Source organism: Mytilus californianus, unplaced genomic scaffold, assembly GCF_021869535.1.
Source record: "Mytilus californianus isolate M0D057914Y unplaced genomic scaffold, xbMytCali1.0.p SCAF_9, whole genome shotgun sequence".
Taxonomy (NCBI): domain Eukaryota; kingdom Metazoa; phylum Mollusca; class Bivalvia; order Mytilida; family Mytilidae; genus Mytilus; species Mytilus californianus.
In genome coordinates this window covers 21912168-21932880 of record NW_026262745.1, presented here as the reverse complement: position 1 = coordinate 21932880, position 20713 = coordinate 21912168, and the positions used below count along the sequence as shown (strand labels likewise).

General features: G+C 31.3%; 2 protein-coding genes across 5 annotated transcripts in view; both read left to right on the top strand.

Annotated features, from left to right (window-relative positions):
• Positions 1-20713, top strand: part of LOC127714155 (uncharacterized) — a 34108-nt gene that overhangs the window by 1612 nt on the left and 11783 nt on the right. For all 3 annotated transcript variants that reach the window (XR_007987578.1, XM_052220171.1, XM_052220170.1), the window contains exons 2-7: positions 1773-2176; positions 2756-2889; positions 16926-17068; positions 17812-17908; positions 20009-20161; positions 20425-20597. Coding sequence is in view for 2 of the 3 variants with exons in the window: in XM_052220171.1 (XP_052076131.1) it covers positions 1773-2176; positions 2756-2889; positions 16926-17068; positions 17812-17908; positions 20009-20161; positions 20425-20597 (1104 nt within the window). In the remaining variant the exon portion in view is untranslated. The remainder of the gene's footprint in view (positions 1-1772; positions 2177-2755; positions 2890-16925; positions 17069-17811; positions 17909-20008; positions 20162-20424; positions 20598-20713) is intronic.
• On the top strand, positions 4520-7850 carry LOC127714157 (uncharacterized). Of its 2 annotated transcripts, XM_052220172.1 has the most exons (3): positions 4520-4852; positions 5880-6039; positions 6675-7850. In XM_052220172.1, exons 1-3 carry the CDS (start codon positions 4552-4554, stop codon positions 7780-7782), a joined length of 1569 nt encoding a protein of 522 aa, XP_052076132.1. In that variant the 5' UTR covers positions 4520-4551; the 3' UTR covers positions 7783-7850. The 2 variants fall into 2 exon arrangements, with proteins under 2 accessions (XP_052076132.1, XP_052076133.1); XM_052220173.1 differs by lacking the exon at positions 6675-7850 and having other exon boundaries at positions 5880-6137.

The window sequence follows — 20713 nt, the reverse complement described above, 5'->3', positions numbered from 1 at the left end:
TGAATTTACAGTGTCATAGTGTAATAATTTGCTTGAATTTATTAAATAATAACTCAGATAATAAAGCTTTTATTTTATTTTATCTAAATTGAATTAAATAAAATATAGAAATATGATAAAATTATTAGCAATTATTTATATAATTAACAATTGTTTGAATAAGATGAGTTAATTACAATAATCTTTTGTTTATTTGTACAAGTATAGTAATTATTTTTAACTGGTTGTTAATTGATTTCACAATTATCTTCTATAATCTTTTTGAGTTCATTTAATCTCCCTTCATTGATCTTCAATATCTAATTTTGCTTAAAATTCATTTTTCATTATACACCTTAAAGTATAGTGAACAATACAACTACAATACTGGTATATCAGTAATGTACCAGTATTGCTGTTTTTTTAAAAAAAAATTACAATACTGGTACAAAATTTTTATACCAGTATTGTGGACAATACTGGTATACCAGTATTGCGATCACCAACTACAGGAGATCCTAAGAAAATGAAATTTCTCTAAAAAATTAGATGTAAAAGGTGATAATTTGCCAGATTTTGATTGGTAAATATGTGGGAGACATTTTACTCCAGACAATTTTTTAAATGTCACCTCTCATGCAGACCAATAAAAAATCAACAATTTAAAAGACAATGAACAATGATGAATTGAAATTACTATTGAAAAGATTATGCTAAAGTTATAAGTTTCGGCCTCAGGCCTTTATTATAGAATGTCAACTTAAAATAAATACATATTGCTTCACTTTTATTTCTTTTCTAATGTATAGTAACTTGTATGTACATGAAGTCATAGATTACTACTTCACTTTTGATATTTAAAGACAATAATGACAGAACATTCAGTTTAATAAATTTAATAACACGTGTACATCTGAGAGGGTGATAGAGCAGATTGTTACCCCATGAAAATTTTTTGTGAATCTTGCTTTGCCTTGGTAAACAATGTTTTCACAGGGTATCAATCTGCTTTATCACCTTCTCAGCTATGTCATGCATGTGTTATTAATAAACATGTAATAGTCTGAATGAGCTGTTAAAAGCAGGATGAGCTATACTTTTAAGTGTTTACCATGTTTACATTGTACAAATGTACCTGTTTACTGCTAAAAGTAAAAAGCATGAGAAACTTTTGTTTTTTATTTTTAAGATAATTGTGAACAATATATACATGTATACAAATTTCTTTGATAAACAAATGATAAAGGTTCATCATTTGCTTTTGGCTAAAAATGCCCTTCATGACACCACAAAATTGAATCAGCATTCAGACAAACCTATGACACTTGAAAGTTTAAACTCATGACAGGGCCTTCTCATTTGTGATGACAATTTGTTGGCCATTATAAGGTAAACATTTTTGTCAGTTTTCAATAGAAAATTATCTTTATGCAAAAAATAGTTCTTTCAAAATATATGAATCTGCTTGTTCATGTTTACAAAACAGCAATTTGTACATAACCTGTATATTTATATTATGACCATAACTAATAACTGTATTTTTAAAGACAGAGATGTTCTATTCAAAGCAAACACCATTCAAATTAATTTTTTTTTGGGGGGGGGGGGTTACTCCTAAATGTCCTACATTGTAGGTAACATTTTATTTGTTAAAAATAATTCTAATTAGATTTAGTTTTCACCATACAATTAATGTAGTTATGAATATACTTTACTGTCTTTTTATTATTGTATGGATGTTCCTTAAACATGTTAAAAAATATGTCTGGACATTTGAAACTGTTTTGTTTCAGTATGTTGGTACCAGTTCAAACAGCAGCTGAAGATGGACCTTCAGTTTTCTCACTCAGAGATGATAAAGGACACACTCCTGCCCACTGGGCATGTCTTGGAGGCCATACTGTTATACTTCGATTTATCTTAGACAACAAAGGCCCTGTTGACGAGGCAAGCAATAATGAACTAGGAGCTCGTCCAATTCATTGGGCATGTGTGAATGGACATGTAGCAATAGTTGACATCTTACTTCAGGCTGGTGTTTCTATAGATGTTGTTGACAATAAAGGATGTACACCATTAATAGTGGCAGCACAATATGGACACACAATGTTAGCTGGTTACCTAATGGGTAAAGGTGCAAGGCTACAGATAGTAGACAGGGATGGAGATAATGCATTACATTGGGCAGCTTTTAAAGGTATACATTTAATAAAATAGCATATTGTGTATTTCTTCAGAATTTTTTTATTTAAGTTTATGACAGAAAAAAAATTCAAGACAGGTAATAATACATGGAAAAATTTTGTTATCAGTTTTTTTCTGACCACAAACAATCAGAAGATGAATACACGCCACTATCTATATGAATTTTGAAGATGTGGTACATGTATGATTGCCAACGAGACAACCATCCAACATAGTCTAAATGACATAGATTTATGCAATCACGATTTTCAATACTGAATAGTGTGCAAATATTGCATGTAAGAAGGAGACACTTGATTGATGTGTGGTTCACTACTAAGTTGTTACCTGTATAAGACAGGAGAAGTCCTTACCCTATATCTACAAAATGAAGCATCACATACACTGACATTTTCCTATGCAGTGATCACAATGGCAAAGTTTGAAAGTATGATGTATATTAAAATTTGAAATGCGGTGTAATGTGAAAAAATCTCATATAATGTTTTTTTATCATATTTTTCTCAATATTATAATAACTGTGACTTATAAGAATGTCATTATACATGATGATGCAAAATTACCTTTTCAGGACAAAATGAATTAATGAGATTGTTGATATATTCTGGTTTTAATCCAAGACAGAGAGATAACTATGGACAAACATCACTACATTTATCTTGTATTAATGGTAATCTAACAGCTGTCAAAGAACTATGTGAACAGGTTAGTTAATATTAATGATTCAGTATAGGAAGTTCTTCTACTTCAAAGAAAATATATATATACTTCAGTAGTGATATATGAAGAGAGCAGAGAAGTTTTGTAGGAATAAAGATGATTAAATCAGAAAATTTTAAAAATAATTTAAAAAAAAGATGTTTTACCAGAAAAATGTTGTTGAGAAGATCAGTCTTCATGCTGAACCACAGGCCCAGTAGCCCAGGCTTGTAAAATTCCTTTCGGGCCTGTAAAAATCATTCCTACAGGCCAACAGAATCTAACTAAAATTTTCCAAAAATTGAGCTCAGGGCCTGCAGATTTAAAAGCTTATCGTGAAGACTGGAAGATGTTTAACCAGGAATTAAAAACAAGAAGCCAATCAGACATATTGAATCAAATATTTGCTCCCGTAAAAAAAACCCAGAAAATTAGATCTCCCTTTTTCCCAAAAACAGAAGTCCGGCCTGCTTTAATGTCCTTCTCATTGTTAATGTTACATATCTGTCTTCATTGCTGTTTAAGTTGAAGACATATATTCTTTGTCAAGGCTGATCTGAGTCATAGATGATATGAAATCTTACCCAGGTATACATGTATATAGGTGTAAATTCATTTCCAGTCTTGATGACTTTCGCTCAGTCTTTAAAATGCATTTGTTAATTTTTAGCTCTAGTTTGACTTGCAACTTCATTAAAAAATGCCAAGAAACCATGCATGAAACAGTTTGGATTATGTCTTATAATCACGAGTGAAATAAGTTTTTAACATTTAAAAAGGGGAAAAGGGAAGATTTAACATCTGACTGCATAAAGACAATTTTCAGAGAACAGTTTAAATCTTACCTTATAAATGGGCATCTATGGGAAAACCCTGCCAAATTCTTCTTAAAATTATGAAAGGTGTTGTGACTAGATTGCAGTTCATTTTAGGTTTTAGAGAGAGTATTTGGTATGTCTAAAAGTCCTATGGTTGGAAATTCATAGTTGACGTCAAATAATATACAGATAATGCAGGTTAATTCTATTTTTAGTATCGAATTTGCATAAAAATGTTTGTTAAAAACAGGTATTTCTTGAAATTATTTATATTATTTAGAGTAAATACTGAAAAAAGAGTGGATTTATCTAATAATTTGGGTTTTCTTTTAAAATATCATGTAGATGGATATATTATTTTTACCATCAATTTTTCTTTAATTGTTGGTTAAAATTGTATTTTTTCTTAAATTGAACTTAATAATCAAATGGTAGTAATACATCAAAAGTCATTTAATATGGTACAATATTTTGTTTAGCTGATATAAAATAATTATAATAGTGATTAATACATATAATGGTAATTTGGTTTCAAATTAATTTTAGTGGTTTAAAAATGAAATAGAAAACTGAAAACTAGAGCAGTAAAAAGTAAAATAACAAAAAATACCGAACTCCAAGGAAAATTCAAAACAGAAAGTCCTTTATAAAATCTCAAACACATTAAAGGAGTAACTCGAATAATTCTGCGCCCTCTAGCGGCCTATAGCCTATCGAGGGCTTGAAGGCATACAGTGCAAATATCTCGTCAGTCGTTCCCTGTAAGAGGGAACCAATCAGTGAACTCAACCTTCGATTTTGCGCGCTTACAACTTCCTGTAACTTTTAATGCGGGTATTTCAAAACAAACATGGATGCTGACCAATCACTTCAAATAATACAAGATAGATACGACTTTATATTCAAAGAAAAACAACTAGATTCTGTCAAATCCATCCTGAAAAACAAGGATTGTTTCATTGTATTGCCAACTGGATATGGAAAATCCCGCATTTACTTCCATTTACCAGAGCTATTTGAGATGACAACAACGAAGAAATCGTCAATTCTGGTTATATCACCGTTACAAGCCCTCATGTTAGATCAGATGAAAAAGCTTCAAGACATGGGTATAACAGCCACAGTTGTAGGAGAATGTCAAAAAGATAAAGGTTAATATATTGTAATTTCGATTTACTGAGAGGGTTGGCCTTAATTAGTTAGAGAATCCGTCATTAAAAAAAGGGGGAAGGTTGATGTTTTTTTTTATCTCATAAATTAGTCATAATATTTACTAGAATGATATTATATTTAAAAAAATTATGTTGAAATTTTATCATGAATATTGAAACTGAACTTCCAAGTTAACTGATATGCATAATAATTAATATAAATACCTCAATTGGTAAACAAAAGCTCATCATTATTACCAAGACTGGCAAGACTGTCTTTCTCTTTCATATCAGAGTATTTAAACACAGGGACTCGGTTAGCAGATTAAAATTTTGTTAATCAATGTTTTTTATATTTTTTTTTAGTATTTCCTGTCTATTTGTATTACTTTATTAACATATTTGACGATGACATCGATATTTCTTTATTTTCTAGCAATGTGCAGTTTTCTATCCATATCCGTATACAGAAAAATCTATCGATATTTCTTTGTTTTCTAGCAATGTGCAGTTTTCTATCCATATCTGTATACTGAAAAATCCTAATCTGCTAACCGAGTCCCTGTGTGTTTAAATATATTTATAAAAGATAGTTTTATAAAGCAATATAATAATCTGTAACTTTTCATTCATGTCAATTACTATTTATTTATTTTAATATTTGCAACAGGTCTCAACCATTTCTTGTTAATGATTATAAAAAGATGAGGTATGATTACCAATGAGACAACTCTCGACAAGAGACCAAATGATACAGAAATTAACAACTAGGTCACCATACTGCCTTCAACAATGAGCAAAGCCCATACCGAATAGTCAGCTATAAAAGACCCGAAAATGACAATGTAAATAATTCAAACGAGAAAACTAACGGCCTAATTAATGTACAAAAAATGAGTTTGTGCAAATAAGATATATTATATAATATGTATTTTTATTGTGTTATTTTTTCATTCTGAAATTTTTTATTTCCCTTATGTGTTGTATGTACATTTTTTGGCTAAAGTTCAAAATTTTTGTTTTACAGGTGTGGCTGATAGAATATCTGCAGGAGATTACTCTATAGTTTTTTCATCCCCTGAGGCTGCACTCCTGCCAGGTTTATGGAGAAGAAGTCTTACAAGTGGAAATTTCAACACTGCTGTAAAAGCTGTAATCATAGATGAGGCCCACTGTATAACTGAATGGTGAGGACAGTTTCTAGTTGCATGTATACACAGTGACACCAGAATTTAATATTTTCAGAATTATTTTCCTCTATTGTTTTTGTCATTTAATTTAAATTGGGGCCATCTTAAAAGTATTAAGGTCCTTAAAAGGCTATTTCAGTACTAGTCAAATAAACTCATAGATACATGTACCAGGATTGAAATTTTATATTTACACCAGACGCGCTTTTCGTCTACAAAAGACTCATCAGTGATGCTCGAATCAAAAAATGTTTAAAAAGCCAAATAAAGTACTAGAGATTAACTTTTTTACATCAAATTCTCCAAACAAAAAAAGCTGAAAAGGATTTCTGTGTATTTGAATAAAATGGGATATACAGCTAACTGCCGTTTATTTACTTTCAACTTACTTTTATTTTCTTTTTATCTTAACAATTTTTTATTTCACTATCTATATTTATTGATAATGTTGCCATAACAACCATTATTGTAACATTTACTTCCGTCTTTTGTGGCGGCATAAAAATGAGTTTTATTAATCTTGGCAGGTTAGTAAAAATTGTAAAGATATAGTTTTTGTTTACCTTTATACTTTTTTTTGTGATATGTCATGATCAGAAGTCAGTAGATAATATTTGTAATTGTCCTTTCAGGGGTGCTGAATTCAGACAAGAATATTCCATGCTAGACGAGTTGAGATCTATTTTTCCTGAGAAAACACCATTTGTTGCTCTAACAGCAACTGCAACCAAAGAAATGAAACTTGAAATTCTGAAAAAACTCAACATGGACCAAGACAGGACAGATACAATATGGATGCTTCCTGAAAGACCTAATTTAACATACGTTGTTAAGAAAACCACTAAGCAAATGAGCGACTTGCAATGGATATTGGATGATATAAAGGTGAAAGAAGGAAAGGCTAAAAAGACCATTGTCTATTGTCGTAACATAAGTTCATGTGCAGCATTATATGAATACTTTTTCTATGAACTTTCAGAAAGTGCAGATGATGTTCACAGTAGACGCATTGCCATGTTTCATCGTTCTACAGCTGAAACAAACAAAGTGCATGTTATGTCTGAATTTCCAAAGATAGATAGCAAAGTACGTGTTGTGTTTGCAACAATTGCATTTGGAATGGGTGTTGACATTGCAGATGTTGAGCAGATTATCCACTGGGGTGCTCCTCGTGGACTAGAACAATTCACTCAGGAGAGTGGTCGAGCAGGTCGAGACGGAAGACATGCATTGTCAGTTGTTTATTATTCAAGTTTTGACATTTCCAAAGGCAGGTGTAAAGAAAGTGTAGTTGATTTTTGCAAGAAAGTGAAATGTTGCAAAGAAATTTTGAGTGACTACTTTAGTCTAGACAATAAGCCACACCGCAGCACAACAAAGACTTGTAAATGTTGCTCATTCTGCAAAGCAAACTGTGAATGTGGGTCTTGTGATAGATTAGACTTTATTCATAATATTGCCTCGACACAGCAACAATATAAATTACAAGATGAAGATGCTGATCTACACAGACATATCAGTGACAATGAAAGCATTCTCCTGAAAGAGAACTTGCTCGATTTTTTTAGTATACTTGAAGATGAGGATGCACCAGGCTGCACATATCTCAACGACTCAGCAATCAATGAAATCGTTCGTAACGCGCCTTATCTTTACTGTGAAGAAGACATAATTTCACTTGGTGTTGGTGATATTGAACTTGCCAGAGAAATACTTTTGTTGATTGAAGAAATTGTCTAATAAAATTTATTAAATATTCCACAATCTCCATTCAATAATGTATGTCATTATATAAAAATAAGGTATGACTGCCAATGATTAGACTCTCCACCTGACACCAAATAACATAGAAGTAAACAACTAGAGATCGCTGTAGGGTCTTCAACAATGTGCAAAACCTATACTCCATAGTAAGCTTTTACGGCCCCATAATGACAAATGTAAAACAATACAAACTATAAATTCAGAAAACCTAGCTGCCTGATTTGTATACCACAGAATGAATGAAATTAAAACAAGTTTATATTCAACAACAAACCACAACCACTGAAACTGCCAGCCTTTCCAAAGCAAGAAGTAGAGCTCGGTCATATTCTTCAATGATCTTTTGTTAATACATGTATGTTCTATTGTCTCTGGACCATTAAAAATCCATAAACGAGATCCTGATGCATTGATTTTTGTTTGCTTTATAATGTCCAGTAGCAATATATAGTGTTGCATATTCATGACAATTAATCCCATTTGAGTAATTTTTGTCGAGACTGCGACTTTTGTCGCAGAAAGCTCGACATAGGGATAGTGATCCGGCCGCAGCGTTAGCTTACTTCTTAAAAGCTTAATATTTTAGAAGGTGGAAGATCTGGATGCTTCATACTATGTATATGGATGCCTCATGTTACAAAGTTTCCGTCCGTCACATGTCCAATGTCCTTGACCTCAGTTTCATGGTTCAGTGACTACTTGAAAAAAAAGTTAAGATCTCTTATTATAAGTAATAGGATAACTATATTTGGTATGTGCGTACCTTGCAAGGTCCTTATGCCCGTCAGACCGTTTTCACTTGACCTCGACCTCATTTCATGGATCAGTGAACAAGGTTAAGTTTTGGTGGTCAAGTCCATATCTCAGATACTATAAGCAATAGGTCTAGTATATTCGGTATATGGAAGGACTGTAAGGTGTACATGTCCAACTGGCAGGTGTCATCTGACCTTGACCTCATTTTCATGGTTCAGTGGTTATAGTTAAGTTTTTGTGTTTTGGTCTGTTTTTCTTATACTGTATGTAATAGGTCTACTATATTTGGTGTATGGAATGATTGTAAGGTGTACATGTCTAGCTGGCAGGTGTCATTTGACCTTGACCTCATTTTCATGGTTCAGTGGTCAAAGTTAAGTTTTTGAGTTTTGGTCTTTTTTTCTAATACTATATGCAATAGTTCAACTATATTTGGTGTATGGAAATATTTTATGATCTATATGTCAGTCACGCAGTTTTTTTTCTCACCTTGACCTCATTTCCAAGGTTCATTGCTCAGTGTTAAGTTTTTGTGTTTCGGTCTGTTTTTCTTAAACTATAAGAAATAGGTCAACTATATTTGTTGTATGGAAGAATTGTTAGCTGTCCATGCCTGCCTAGCATGGTTCATCTGACCTTGACCTCATTTTCATGGTTCATTGGTCAATGTTGAGTTTACTTGGTTAATGTTAAGTTTATGTGACAGTTGTAATAAAGCTTTATATTTAGGACTATCAACATAATATCAATGATAAGTAAAGAAGACGAGACATTTCAGCGTGTGCACTCTTGTTATACTTTCTACCTATACCAGCATACTGTTCAGGGGCAACTATTTCATGCATACTTAGGTCAAGTTTAAATTTATAGCATTATTCTTTGTTTTTTGATTTTCTTTGAAATTTCTTGGTGAAACTATATATACAATATTGATTCAGACTTATTTGTCCAGTTAAGTTATCCAATGAGTGCACATGTACATTTACTGGTTCCAGTTTCATTCAATTGGCATGATTGGGACTTTCACGGATTCTGAAACAATTATTTGAATGTGATAAACAGTACGTTATGGAGTGTGTAGTATTTTGGTAGCATATAGGACGAAAATTAAATCTTATTTCATTGAGAATTATTCAATAATTTCTTTTCATCTTTGTAACTGTTCTCAATTTTTACTACTAAAAGTAGAGCAATATAGAATGTAGGACAATATAAATATGGTATACTATATTGATGTATGAATGTATAGCATATTTATATTTAAATAAATTGGTTTTTTATTGTTGTACAGTGCAGGTGACATGTTTTTGTTCAAATCCTTGGTCTTTAGACAATAAAGTTGTCTTATTGGAAATCCACACATTCATTCACGTTACTTTTTAATGACTCTCATGTTTTTGGTTTGGTTGTATTGGTAAGTTGCTGTTTCTGTTGTTACACACTCAATAAAACTGATAGACCTGGTATATAAATTTAATACAAGGAAAATTTTTAAAACACAACACATGAAAATTCACAAGTTAGTTTCAATATTATATAAAAAAGCACTGAAAATGAAATTATATACATGTAGCTACTTTCTGTACAATAAAAATTTATATAATCACAACATTAAAGTACTTTGACAAGTATCAATATTATATAAAACAGCACTGAAAATGATTTTAGATACTTTCTTGAAATTGGTAATTTAATATTTTTGAGCTGGATCAAATTTTTAGAGGTATTAAGTTCACGTGTATATACATGTATGTCATCAGATGAAATTATATCTTCCAAAAAAAAAAAGCACTGCAAGCAAGAAACCATTAAAAGCACTAAATAAATAAGTATTATTAACACAGGTAAAAAATCAACTATATACATTGCCACTTATATTGGAAATAAAATATTTTTAACTAGGCGGCCAAAACTCATCACCTTTGAAGTAAATGGATTTGTAATATAAACACTGATTCATATTTTATATTACTTGACTCTGGTGAAAAATACTTCTGTGTGTCAATTAAAACAATCTATATACAAATGTACATATATATAAAAATCTATAGTAAATTATAGGTCAAAATAGCCAGTGGAACTTCTTTTTTGGCAAGCATGGAAAATGGACTACTTCATTCATTGTTTATAAGAATCAACAAAAATGTTTAAACAATAATCTATTTGAAATGTCCATTTGTTCTCTATAAATTATGCTTTATTTCTGAATTGAAAAACAAAAAACAAAAATTGCAGCATTGCCTTATTAACTTGTGTGTTAGAGCAAGATGATACAGAAGATGTGAAAAATTTGTTACATCAACACAGCACTGATTATTGCTGTATATACATGAGAGTCTGAAAGGGGTACATGTATACATAATAGGAGAAAGAATGTGCAGAATGAAGGGCTAAATAAATACAAAAATTGAGAAAAAAACAAAATAGAGAATAATGGGATGCTTAAATATAAAGACTAGAGATTTTCATGCCAAATTAATAAAGAATAGAGAAAATGGCTATAAAAATTTAAGAATACAGAACAGAAGGAGCCCTCCCCCATCCACACCCTCATATATACAAATTTTCTTGACTCAAATCAGGATTTCCTGATGTGTCAAGTCTGGAATGGTCAATTGGAGATTCAAACAAAGGTTCAGCAGTGTATATACATGTATCCTCCATCTTGGTTTCAGTTTCTATATCTATGGGGATAGCATAACTATGATCATCTGCAAAGAAAGACACAAGTTAATCTTTATTCAAAATTGTAGTTTTCATGCATAAGGCCTACACAATTTTTTGCTAATTATGATCACACCCACCAATATATCTAAAGTTTATTGATCCTATAACTCTAGCTAATGAACTAAGGAAGTCATCACTACAACATATTTTATGTGAAAACTTTTTTGTCCCAAACCCTATTCATTTTAGTAAACATAATTTTAAATTGTACATATATTAAACTGTAGCTTCAATTTTCTACGTGTAGTAAAAAAAATGTACCATTGCATCGTAAATAAAAAATATTCAAAATGATAAGGTATTCATTGAACACAATTATATTATAACTACATGTATACTAGGCATATACAAGTACATGTACATGTATTTCATTTTCAAATTTGTACATGTATATTACTATTCATTAAATATGTTATAAAACTGTATAATTTTTATATAAATGATTAAGTTTATTATTTCAAACAAATACAACATGGACATACTAGTACATGTACACTTAAAAACTTAAATTGACTAAATTTATTTAGATAAAAAGATTAATACTGAGGCTCGTAGAAAATTATATAATTCACAAGACCAGCATATTTTGTTTAATATTTTGAAAAAAGTTACAAGATATGTACCTAAGCTTGAGTCCTTCGTATTACTATTTTCTTTGTTATGCATCTCTGCAACCTTATTAGCCCATTTCTTCACTGGCAGGTCAAAACTCTCACATATTCTGTCAATAGTGGACAATGTTGATTTGTATGATGTACACAGTCCTGCACGGTTGAATGTAGTGTAAACCTGAAATCAAATTCCATCTAAATTTAGAGCATTTCAGATCAATACATACTAATTCATAGAAACAATTATACTACGAAAGCAAGGAGATATGGTATTTCCTAGACACCAAAAAGTAAAAATTGTATGAATGGTTGCATATTTGAGAACAAAAAAACTACCAGTGTACTCTACACACTACATGTACATTTTAGCCAACTTTATTTTTCTTAATAGGGAAGCGGAACACCACTAATTTTTTTACAAGTTTTACACATGTAAATACATCCTTTTTAAAATTCAGATAAAAATAAAATTATATATGCCCCTTGACTCACATGACTAACTAATTAATATAAATTTGGGTAAGCATTCTTAAGTTAATTGTTACTTGTACATTAACTGTACTACTGACCAAATACAAATCTCCTGACCATTTACACTATTATTTACCAAATTCATACATGTACATGTAATAATTATATTTAGTATGCCAGTCTGAAAATTTGAAATTCATATTATTCCACTCTAACTCAAGTCCACAACAAGACTTGATACAACTCTTGGTACATTATTCTCTTTTTTGCCAGCAAGAAGTCTGAGGAGGTCAACTGTAGTGGGGCATGTGTTCAGCAATTGCTTATGTACTGTCTTCCATGAAAATCTAGCTATATTTGATGATCTCAACACAGAGTTCTTATCTGAACATACTTTGTTTACTTCCTGGTTTATAGTTTTCTTAACAGTGTTAACTAGTTCTTTCTTGACTTCGTCAATTTGAAGTAGATGGTTCAGTGCAGTCTTGTATTGTTTCATTACAAGAGCCCTACAGGCCAGCTTAGTAGGTCCTTGTAAATTAGTTTTTCTTTTACTATGGCGGTAATCAATTTGCACCTGGAAAAAAAGTAAGAAATGTACATTACGTGTTATGATTTTGTTACTTATCATGCTTATAAATAAGAAAGAAAATAAATTGCTTACAAAAGCTTACAGAACTGGCTACATGTATAATGAACATGTACAATAGCAAAACTTGTTGCATTCCTTAATACCAGTAAACTGAGATACATGCATATTTCAAATAAGTTACACAAATGCTGCATTACATGTATGTTGAGTTGATTTTTTTCTAAATCAAGAAGTGGGAGATACAATTGCAAAGTTAAAAAATCATGGCTTAAGTCAGGGTATTTGTAATTTACATGTAAAAAAGGTTCAATGATCATTAGTTTAAGAATTTAATGTTATCTTATATATATACCTTGACTTTGGGGCCAGGAGACTGATTCTGTGAGTGTGACTGTGTTTGAGTTCTTGGAATGGGTGTAGAGAACTGCAGTCTCCTTCTATTGCCTTTAGGAGTTGATCCTCTGGGTGGACTCAATTTCTTTCCTTTTGGTGTACATCCAGTCTTAGAAGGGGTTAAACAGTCCCTGTTTCGCTTTACACTATTGTTGCCACGGACATATTCTAACTTGATGGTGAGATTCTTAAAGTTATTAGAAACTTTTTCTTTGAGAGTGTCAGTCAACTGTTTGCATTTTTTCTGGCTGTTGTATATGGTTTTAAGAGATTTAAAACATGCATCACATACATAAGTGTCTTCATTTTCTTCAACATACTTTCTCAACAGATTTTCCTCCAACTGGTAACAATTTGCAATAGTTTCAATTAGATCAACATCACTATGTTTCATAAGTTTACGTCTTCGCTCCGTTTTTAAATTGTTCACATCAAAATAATGTTGACAATGCAAACACGTGTTGTCAAATTCCATTGTTATGAAGGTGTTTACTTTTAATCATGCTCCGCCTTCTTTTCCAGCTATTTGCGAACAGGTAAATAGGTAATATAACCTAAGGAGGTTACTAATCGTATCATCTGTTTATGCTCCGCCTTTTTCTCCCGCCTAATCTGTTATTGTAAACAATTGCCCATAATTCACCGCGTCAATCAATTTCCGCTTTGACGCGTTCTAACTGTGTATGCATTCAGGCGTTAATGTAGCAATCGGAGATTAGACGGAGATCGGCGGAATATAACGACTGACATTATTCGGGTTATTAAAGGAGTGGAAAAAGTAAATTATGTCCCCTTGTGGAACTCTTAAAATTAGAGGTAGATATGGTGTTATAAGTAGAAGGAGGCAAACAAGCAAAAGATCATAAGATGGAAAAACAGTGTCTTTTCCGGTTCTCCAGACTGGTATTGTCAGTGTTGTTCACTTTTTTTTATTCAAACAGCATTCAAAACACTAAAATTGTAGTGCTTACATGAAAGAGTTACTTCCTCTTTAAAAATTTCCCCCAAAAACAAGTTCAGTATGAATAATTTATCCAAATAACTTTGACGTCTTGTTGGGCTATTTTCTTTTTCTGCCATCCTATCACATACCTGCCAACTTTTCAAAATCTCCATGGAGGATTTTAAGTGCAAGAAGACCTAATACTCCTCTTATATTGTCATAAAAGTTTTTTTATCTACTGACTAGTACTGTTAAAACTGTTAAATGGTATGAATGAGTAGGTATGTGCTTAAATACCCTTTAAATCATTTAAATGCCTATTTTGAGGTGTTCAGTTCATATGATAAAGAATTTCAAAATTCAAGTCATCACCTCTCAAGGGGGAAATCCCCATAAATCGTGAAAGTTGACAGGTCTGCTATCACTGAATTTTGCTCTTAAGTAATTTTATGATAAAATTTTCACTGACAACTGTAAATGAATGAAAATATACAAACCCTTACCTTTTCTGTGCTTTCTGGTGCTAAATATTCCCCAAAATATCTAAAAGTAATGATAAAATAATTTACAATTTCAGCCGATATGACAGTGACCTAATTATTTTATTCATAAGTTTTCCCAACATCATTAATCATTTCAAAGTGTATAAAATAAATCTACCAACCAAACTCCATAAAATTTGATGGATCAGAATTTTCAGATAATATATATATTGAATGTTCCAGAAATTCAGGTCTATCAAATTTTATGGATTTTGGTTTGTAGATTTATTTTATACTCGTAGATATGAAGGAGTTTGGGAAATATCTTGATGTCAGCGCTACATAGTAATCAGTCTGTCTATAGGTATCCCACCCTCTATGAAATTGTCACTTATTTAGTGCAAAGATTTCAATTTTAACATAACCTTATAATTGTGAACACATCAGGAATAAATTCCTGGAATCAAAGTTTATACGCAACTAAAGGGCATACAATATAGTTAATGGGGAGGTAATGACGTTGCTAATGTAAAATGTTGTTTTTCGTGACTTCAATCTGCAGCATATTGGGAAAAGATGCAATTTTGGAGTGATTTTAACCATTAGCTTGAAAAGGAGTACTTGAACCCCTCCTTTTTTTAATGACATTTGGGTTGATACTGTTTGAAGATTATTTGTACCAGTTTTTATCAGCAATCTTTAAAAAAAAAATTGAACAGATAAATATACAATGTACAGCAAAAAATGCTGTTTTTTAGTGTGAGCTTTTCTCATCACTTGGCATCCGGCGTCCTTCGTCTGAAAAGTTTTACAAAAATCGTCTCCTCTGAAACTACTGGGCCAAATTTGACCAAACTTGGCCACAATCATCATTAGGGTATCTAGTTTAAAAAATATGTCCGATGACCCCGCCAACCAACCAAGATGGCGACCATGGCTTAAAATAGAACATAGGGGTAAAATGTAGACTTTGGCTTATATCTCTGAAACCAAAGCATTAAGAGTAAATCTGACATAGGGTAAAACTGATTATCAGGTCAATATCTATCTGCCCTGAAATTTTCAGACAAATCTGACAACCTGTTGTTGGGTTGCTGCCCCTGAATTGGTAATTTTAAGGAAATTTTGCAGTTTTTGGTTATTATCTTGAATATTATTATAGATAGAGATAAACTGTAAACATCAATAATGTTCAGCAAAGTAAGATCTACAAATAAGTCGTCATGACCAAAATTGTCAGTCGACCCCTTTAGGAGTTATTGCCCTTTATAGTAAATTTTTAACAATTTTTCATAAATTTTTGTAATCTTTTACAAAAATCTTCTTCTCTGAAACTACTGAGACAAATTTAACCATACTTGGCCATAATCATTATTAGGGTATCTAGTTTAAAAAATTTGTCCGATGACCCCGCCTTCCAACCATCATGGCCGACTTGGTTAAAAATAGAACATAGGGGTAAAATGCAGTTTTTGGTTTATATCTCTGAAACTAAAGCATTTAGAGCAAATCTGACAGGTGGCAAAAATGTTCATCAGATTTAGATTTATCTGCCCTGAAATTTTCAGACGAATCCGACAACCCGTTGTTGGGTTGCTGCCCCTGAGTTAGTATTTTTACAGTAATTTTACAGTTTTTTGTTATTATCTTAGATATCATTATAATATCTAATATCTAATACTATTAATTATGATTTTACATGTTTCCAAAGCATCAGTAAATACAGCTGAGTGACACAGGCTCTTGAGAGCCTCTAGTTTTCTGAAGTCATAAAAATTTAATCAAAAGAAATTATTTCCAAAGAATTTTTACACAAATTAAGAGCATATTTTTGTAAAGAAGATATTCCAAATCTTTTCATAAAAATCTGCATGTGTTTATTTTTTGAAACAAAAAAGTTAAGTACATAATGTATTCAAAGAATAGAAATGTCCAAGAAACCAAAATCTTTAGTTTATGCCTAAAATTTCGGTCCAATTTATCTCTATGTGTTGCACCTAAAGGTATATTTATTATTACATATTTGAATTGAATATGTGAAAAACAGCTGGTATGTGGGATCCAAAGTGTATCATATGCCCTTAAGCTACATGTATCAGAAGACATGAAAAAAACTTAATTAAGTTCTTTGTCGTTTGTTTTAGGATGGTGCTGAGTTGGATCTTAAAGATAAAAATGGGAAAACCCCACTGATGTTAGCTTCTGGTAGAAAGCATCAAGATGTCATAGAGTATCTCCGAAGACAGATCAAATCTAAAAATAGTTTTATACCTAAATTAGATATTTTGTAAGTATCCATATATTTATATCTTTTCCAGTAATTTGCAGTCATGGACAAATATATTTGAATTAATAACAGTTAACCTAAGTTGAAAATCCTTTAATAATATTTTTTTGCATTATAATATTGAAATCAAGAAGTTTACAACCATACTATTAAGTTGTACATTACCATGCTGAATGTGAGGGGACTATTTTATCAAACTATCAACGATGAAGAAGGAATTGATGTAAAAAAAGGAAATGCGGTATGACTGCAGCCTTCAAATATGAGGAAACCCCATATTGTATAGTCAGCTATAAAAGGCTGACATGAAAAATGTGAAACAGCTAAAAAAGAAAACTTATGTCCTCATTTATAACAATACAATTTACAAAAAAAAAATATGGTAGCCATGAACCAACAACCACTGAATTACAGGCTCCTGACTTGGGACAGGCACATTTTTGGGAATTTTTTAAAATTTATTTTTGAGGTAATATAAGAAATTGTTCATTTCGTGTTATACAGGAGTCTGCACATTTTCTTGTGAAAGAAAATAAAAAAGGTATTTGAAATATATACATGCATGTTAATACATATAATATTAATTATAAGTTGATAGATGAAGGTAAAATGTTAGTTTTTCCTTGACTGAATATCTAGTAAGTTTTATTTCTTACAAGCCTAGTTATATGGTACATTTTTCAATGCCTAACAAGACTAATACTGAAATGTTCCAAGTTTATAAGCAAGGTTATATATTTTAGATCTATAGCATTTGGTCCCCCAGGGAACAGTAAAGTAGCCATCTTGTTTTTCATGGTGAACGTGTTGTGCTGGGGTTATCCTATGTATATTATTAAGGTAAGTCGGTTATAACATAAATTATGAATCAGCTGAATTTTCAGAATTTCTATATTTTTTACGTTAATATAGAGAGTAGAGTCAGTGTACTGTTAAGGGGTGTTAAGCCACTATGAATTGAAACATTTTTCATTCACTAGCCACAGGTCATGGTTTACTCTGCAATGCCAACAATACCACCCCAAAATATCACTACAATGAAATTCTACAAACGTTTAGAAATATGGGTGAAGTAATCCATATAATGCCTAGCTAGGTCATTGGTAATTTGTCTAAATTTAAGCAAATGGAGATGTGCAGTATGTGTCAATTTGGGAACAACTTAAAGACAAAAAAACCCAATCAAATACAAGACATCAAGCATATAACAGTAAATTTTTTAAATTTTTTAAATTCTTTTTATTATATGTTATAAATTTTTTTTCTCTACTATGATCTTATTTGATAACATAGATAAACTCATCATAGATATCAGGCTTAAAATTTATTATGCCAGACGTGCATCATGTCTACAAAAGACTCATCAGTGACGCTCATATCAAAGTTAAAAAGGCCAAATTAAGTACGAAGTTGAAGAGCATTGTGGACCAAAACTTCCTAAAGGATATATATATATACTATATTGTTGTCTTCTTGTGGTGATATATCAAAATTTTGGCAAAATTTTATAATATTTCCTGACCAATGTAGGATGTATTCAAATGAGAAATCTACCGTATGCCAGTTGATATCCACATAATTGTTATGATATTAAATTTCTCTGGGTAAAGACAATTTAATTATACCCCAGTCCCAACTCAGAGATTGAGTGTTATTATTACTGTTATACTTCAATCACCTGACCGTCCATCAGTTTGTTCGTCAGTCCATAAATTTTATGACATAAGATTCAATTTCTGTATTATGAATAGATTTGAAATTTTGTCTCGAACTTTAGTATGATGAGTTGTAGTGTTTAAACAATTTTCAGATTTGCTTGGCAGTCAATTACTCATGTTACTGTTTGACAATATTCAAAATGTTTATAATATCCACTTATAATATGAATTTTTTTCAGTACATACTTCTCAGCTTCTATATTCTCTAATAATTTAATATTTAATTTGGGTCATTATTTTGATTATTTATTATTAGTTGAACTGTGTAAGTGAAATTTAGGTCTGCTTGGCAGTCACTTCCTGTTTTACAATACTTTCTATTTTCATTAAGCCCACACAGGGTATGAAATTTTTTCAATGCATATGATTCAATTTCTATATTAAGGAATGATTTCATTTTTGGTCCGGAACAGTATAATGTTGAGTTGTACAATGTAATCAGTTTTAGGATCTGCAGTCACTGCTTTTTTTTTTTTTTTTACCATACTTTGATTTATATCATACCCATGGCCACTGAAAATGGCATTTTCCATCAGTGTTTTATAACAAAAGGAGGTATAATTTGCATGGAATCATGTGCAACTTCTTTTTCCAGATGTGACAGCATATTACAATTTGTACCTTCGGTATACACATGTATGCTGTTGTGACATTGTTCTTAAAAGGCATACAAAGTATTAGCATCATTACTATACATGCTATAGAAACCTATATAAAGTATGATAATTTTCTGTACTAACCATTAGCTATAATAATTTGCATTCCTTAACATGTTGATAATAATTTTGTGTATTTTGCAGTGTTTACCCAACACCTGGTATGACCTTATGTCATTACATATAATTTTTGTGTATTTTACAGTATTTACCGTACACCTGGTATGACCTTATGACATTACATATAATTTTGTGTATTTTACAGTGTTAACCGTACACCTGGTATGACCTTATGACATTACATATAATTTTTGTGTATTTTACAGTATTTACCGTACACCTGGTATGACCTTATGACATTACATATAATTTTGTGTATTTTACAGTGTTTACCGTACACCTGGTATGACCTTATGACATTACATATAATTTTGTGTATTTTACAGTGTTTACCGTACGCCTGGTATGACCTTATGACATTACGTATAATTTTGTGTATTTTACAGTATTTACCGTACACCTGGTATGACCTTATGACATTACATATAATTTTGTGTATTTTACAGTGTTTACCCTACACCTGGTATGACCTTATGATTTTACATATAATATTCTTCATACTGAACATCATCATGTGGTTTTCATTGTTCCATGCCAGTACAACAGATCCTGGATATCTGCCTAGAAATGTACCAGAATATGATTTAGCTATTAAACAGGTATGTGTCGCATTTATAGATCATGGATTTGTTTATCATTTAGCAACTAGAAGCAAACATTTAAAAATTAGAATTGAGTATATGTCTGCCATGCTTAATTCCTCTATGACAATGTTATTATCATAAGAAAGAAATTATCAATAGCCCCTTATATTCTGAAATGACAAATAAATGGTCCAAATAAAAGAATTCCTTACTTTTAAAGGCACTTTTCATGGAAAATAAATGATTATCCATTGTAAACGATGATATTTATATTCTAGGTTGCACATTTTGATGAGTGGAAACAAGGAGAGAATCCATTAAGTAGACTGTGCCATACATGTCGTCTTGTAAAGCCGTTACGATCTAAACATTGTAGAGTTTGTAACAGATGCATAAAAGTCTTTGACCATCACTGTCCATATATATACAACTGTGTGGGATATAAAAATAGGTAGGTTTTTTGTTGATACTCTCCTGTGATTTGTAAAATGATCTTTCTTGTGTAGTTTGTAGTACATACTATATGCCCTGGATTCTTAGGGTAGTAATTTTCATTACATTTCTGTA

Coding starts and splice junctions, on each gene's coding strand:
- LOC127714157 (XM_052220172.1), top strand. CDS start 4,552: ATGGATGCTGACCAATCACTTCAAATAATACAAGATAGATACGACTTT. Junction 4,853..5,879: donor AGAATGTCAAAAAGATAAAG/GTTAATATATTG, acceptor TTTGTTTTACAG/GTGTGGCTGATAGAATATCT. Junction 6,040..6,674: donor GCCCACTGTATAACTGAATG/GTGAGGACAGTT, acceptor TTGTCCTTTCAG/GGGTGCTGAATTCAGACAAG.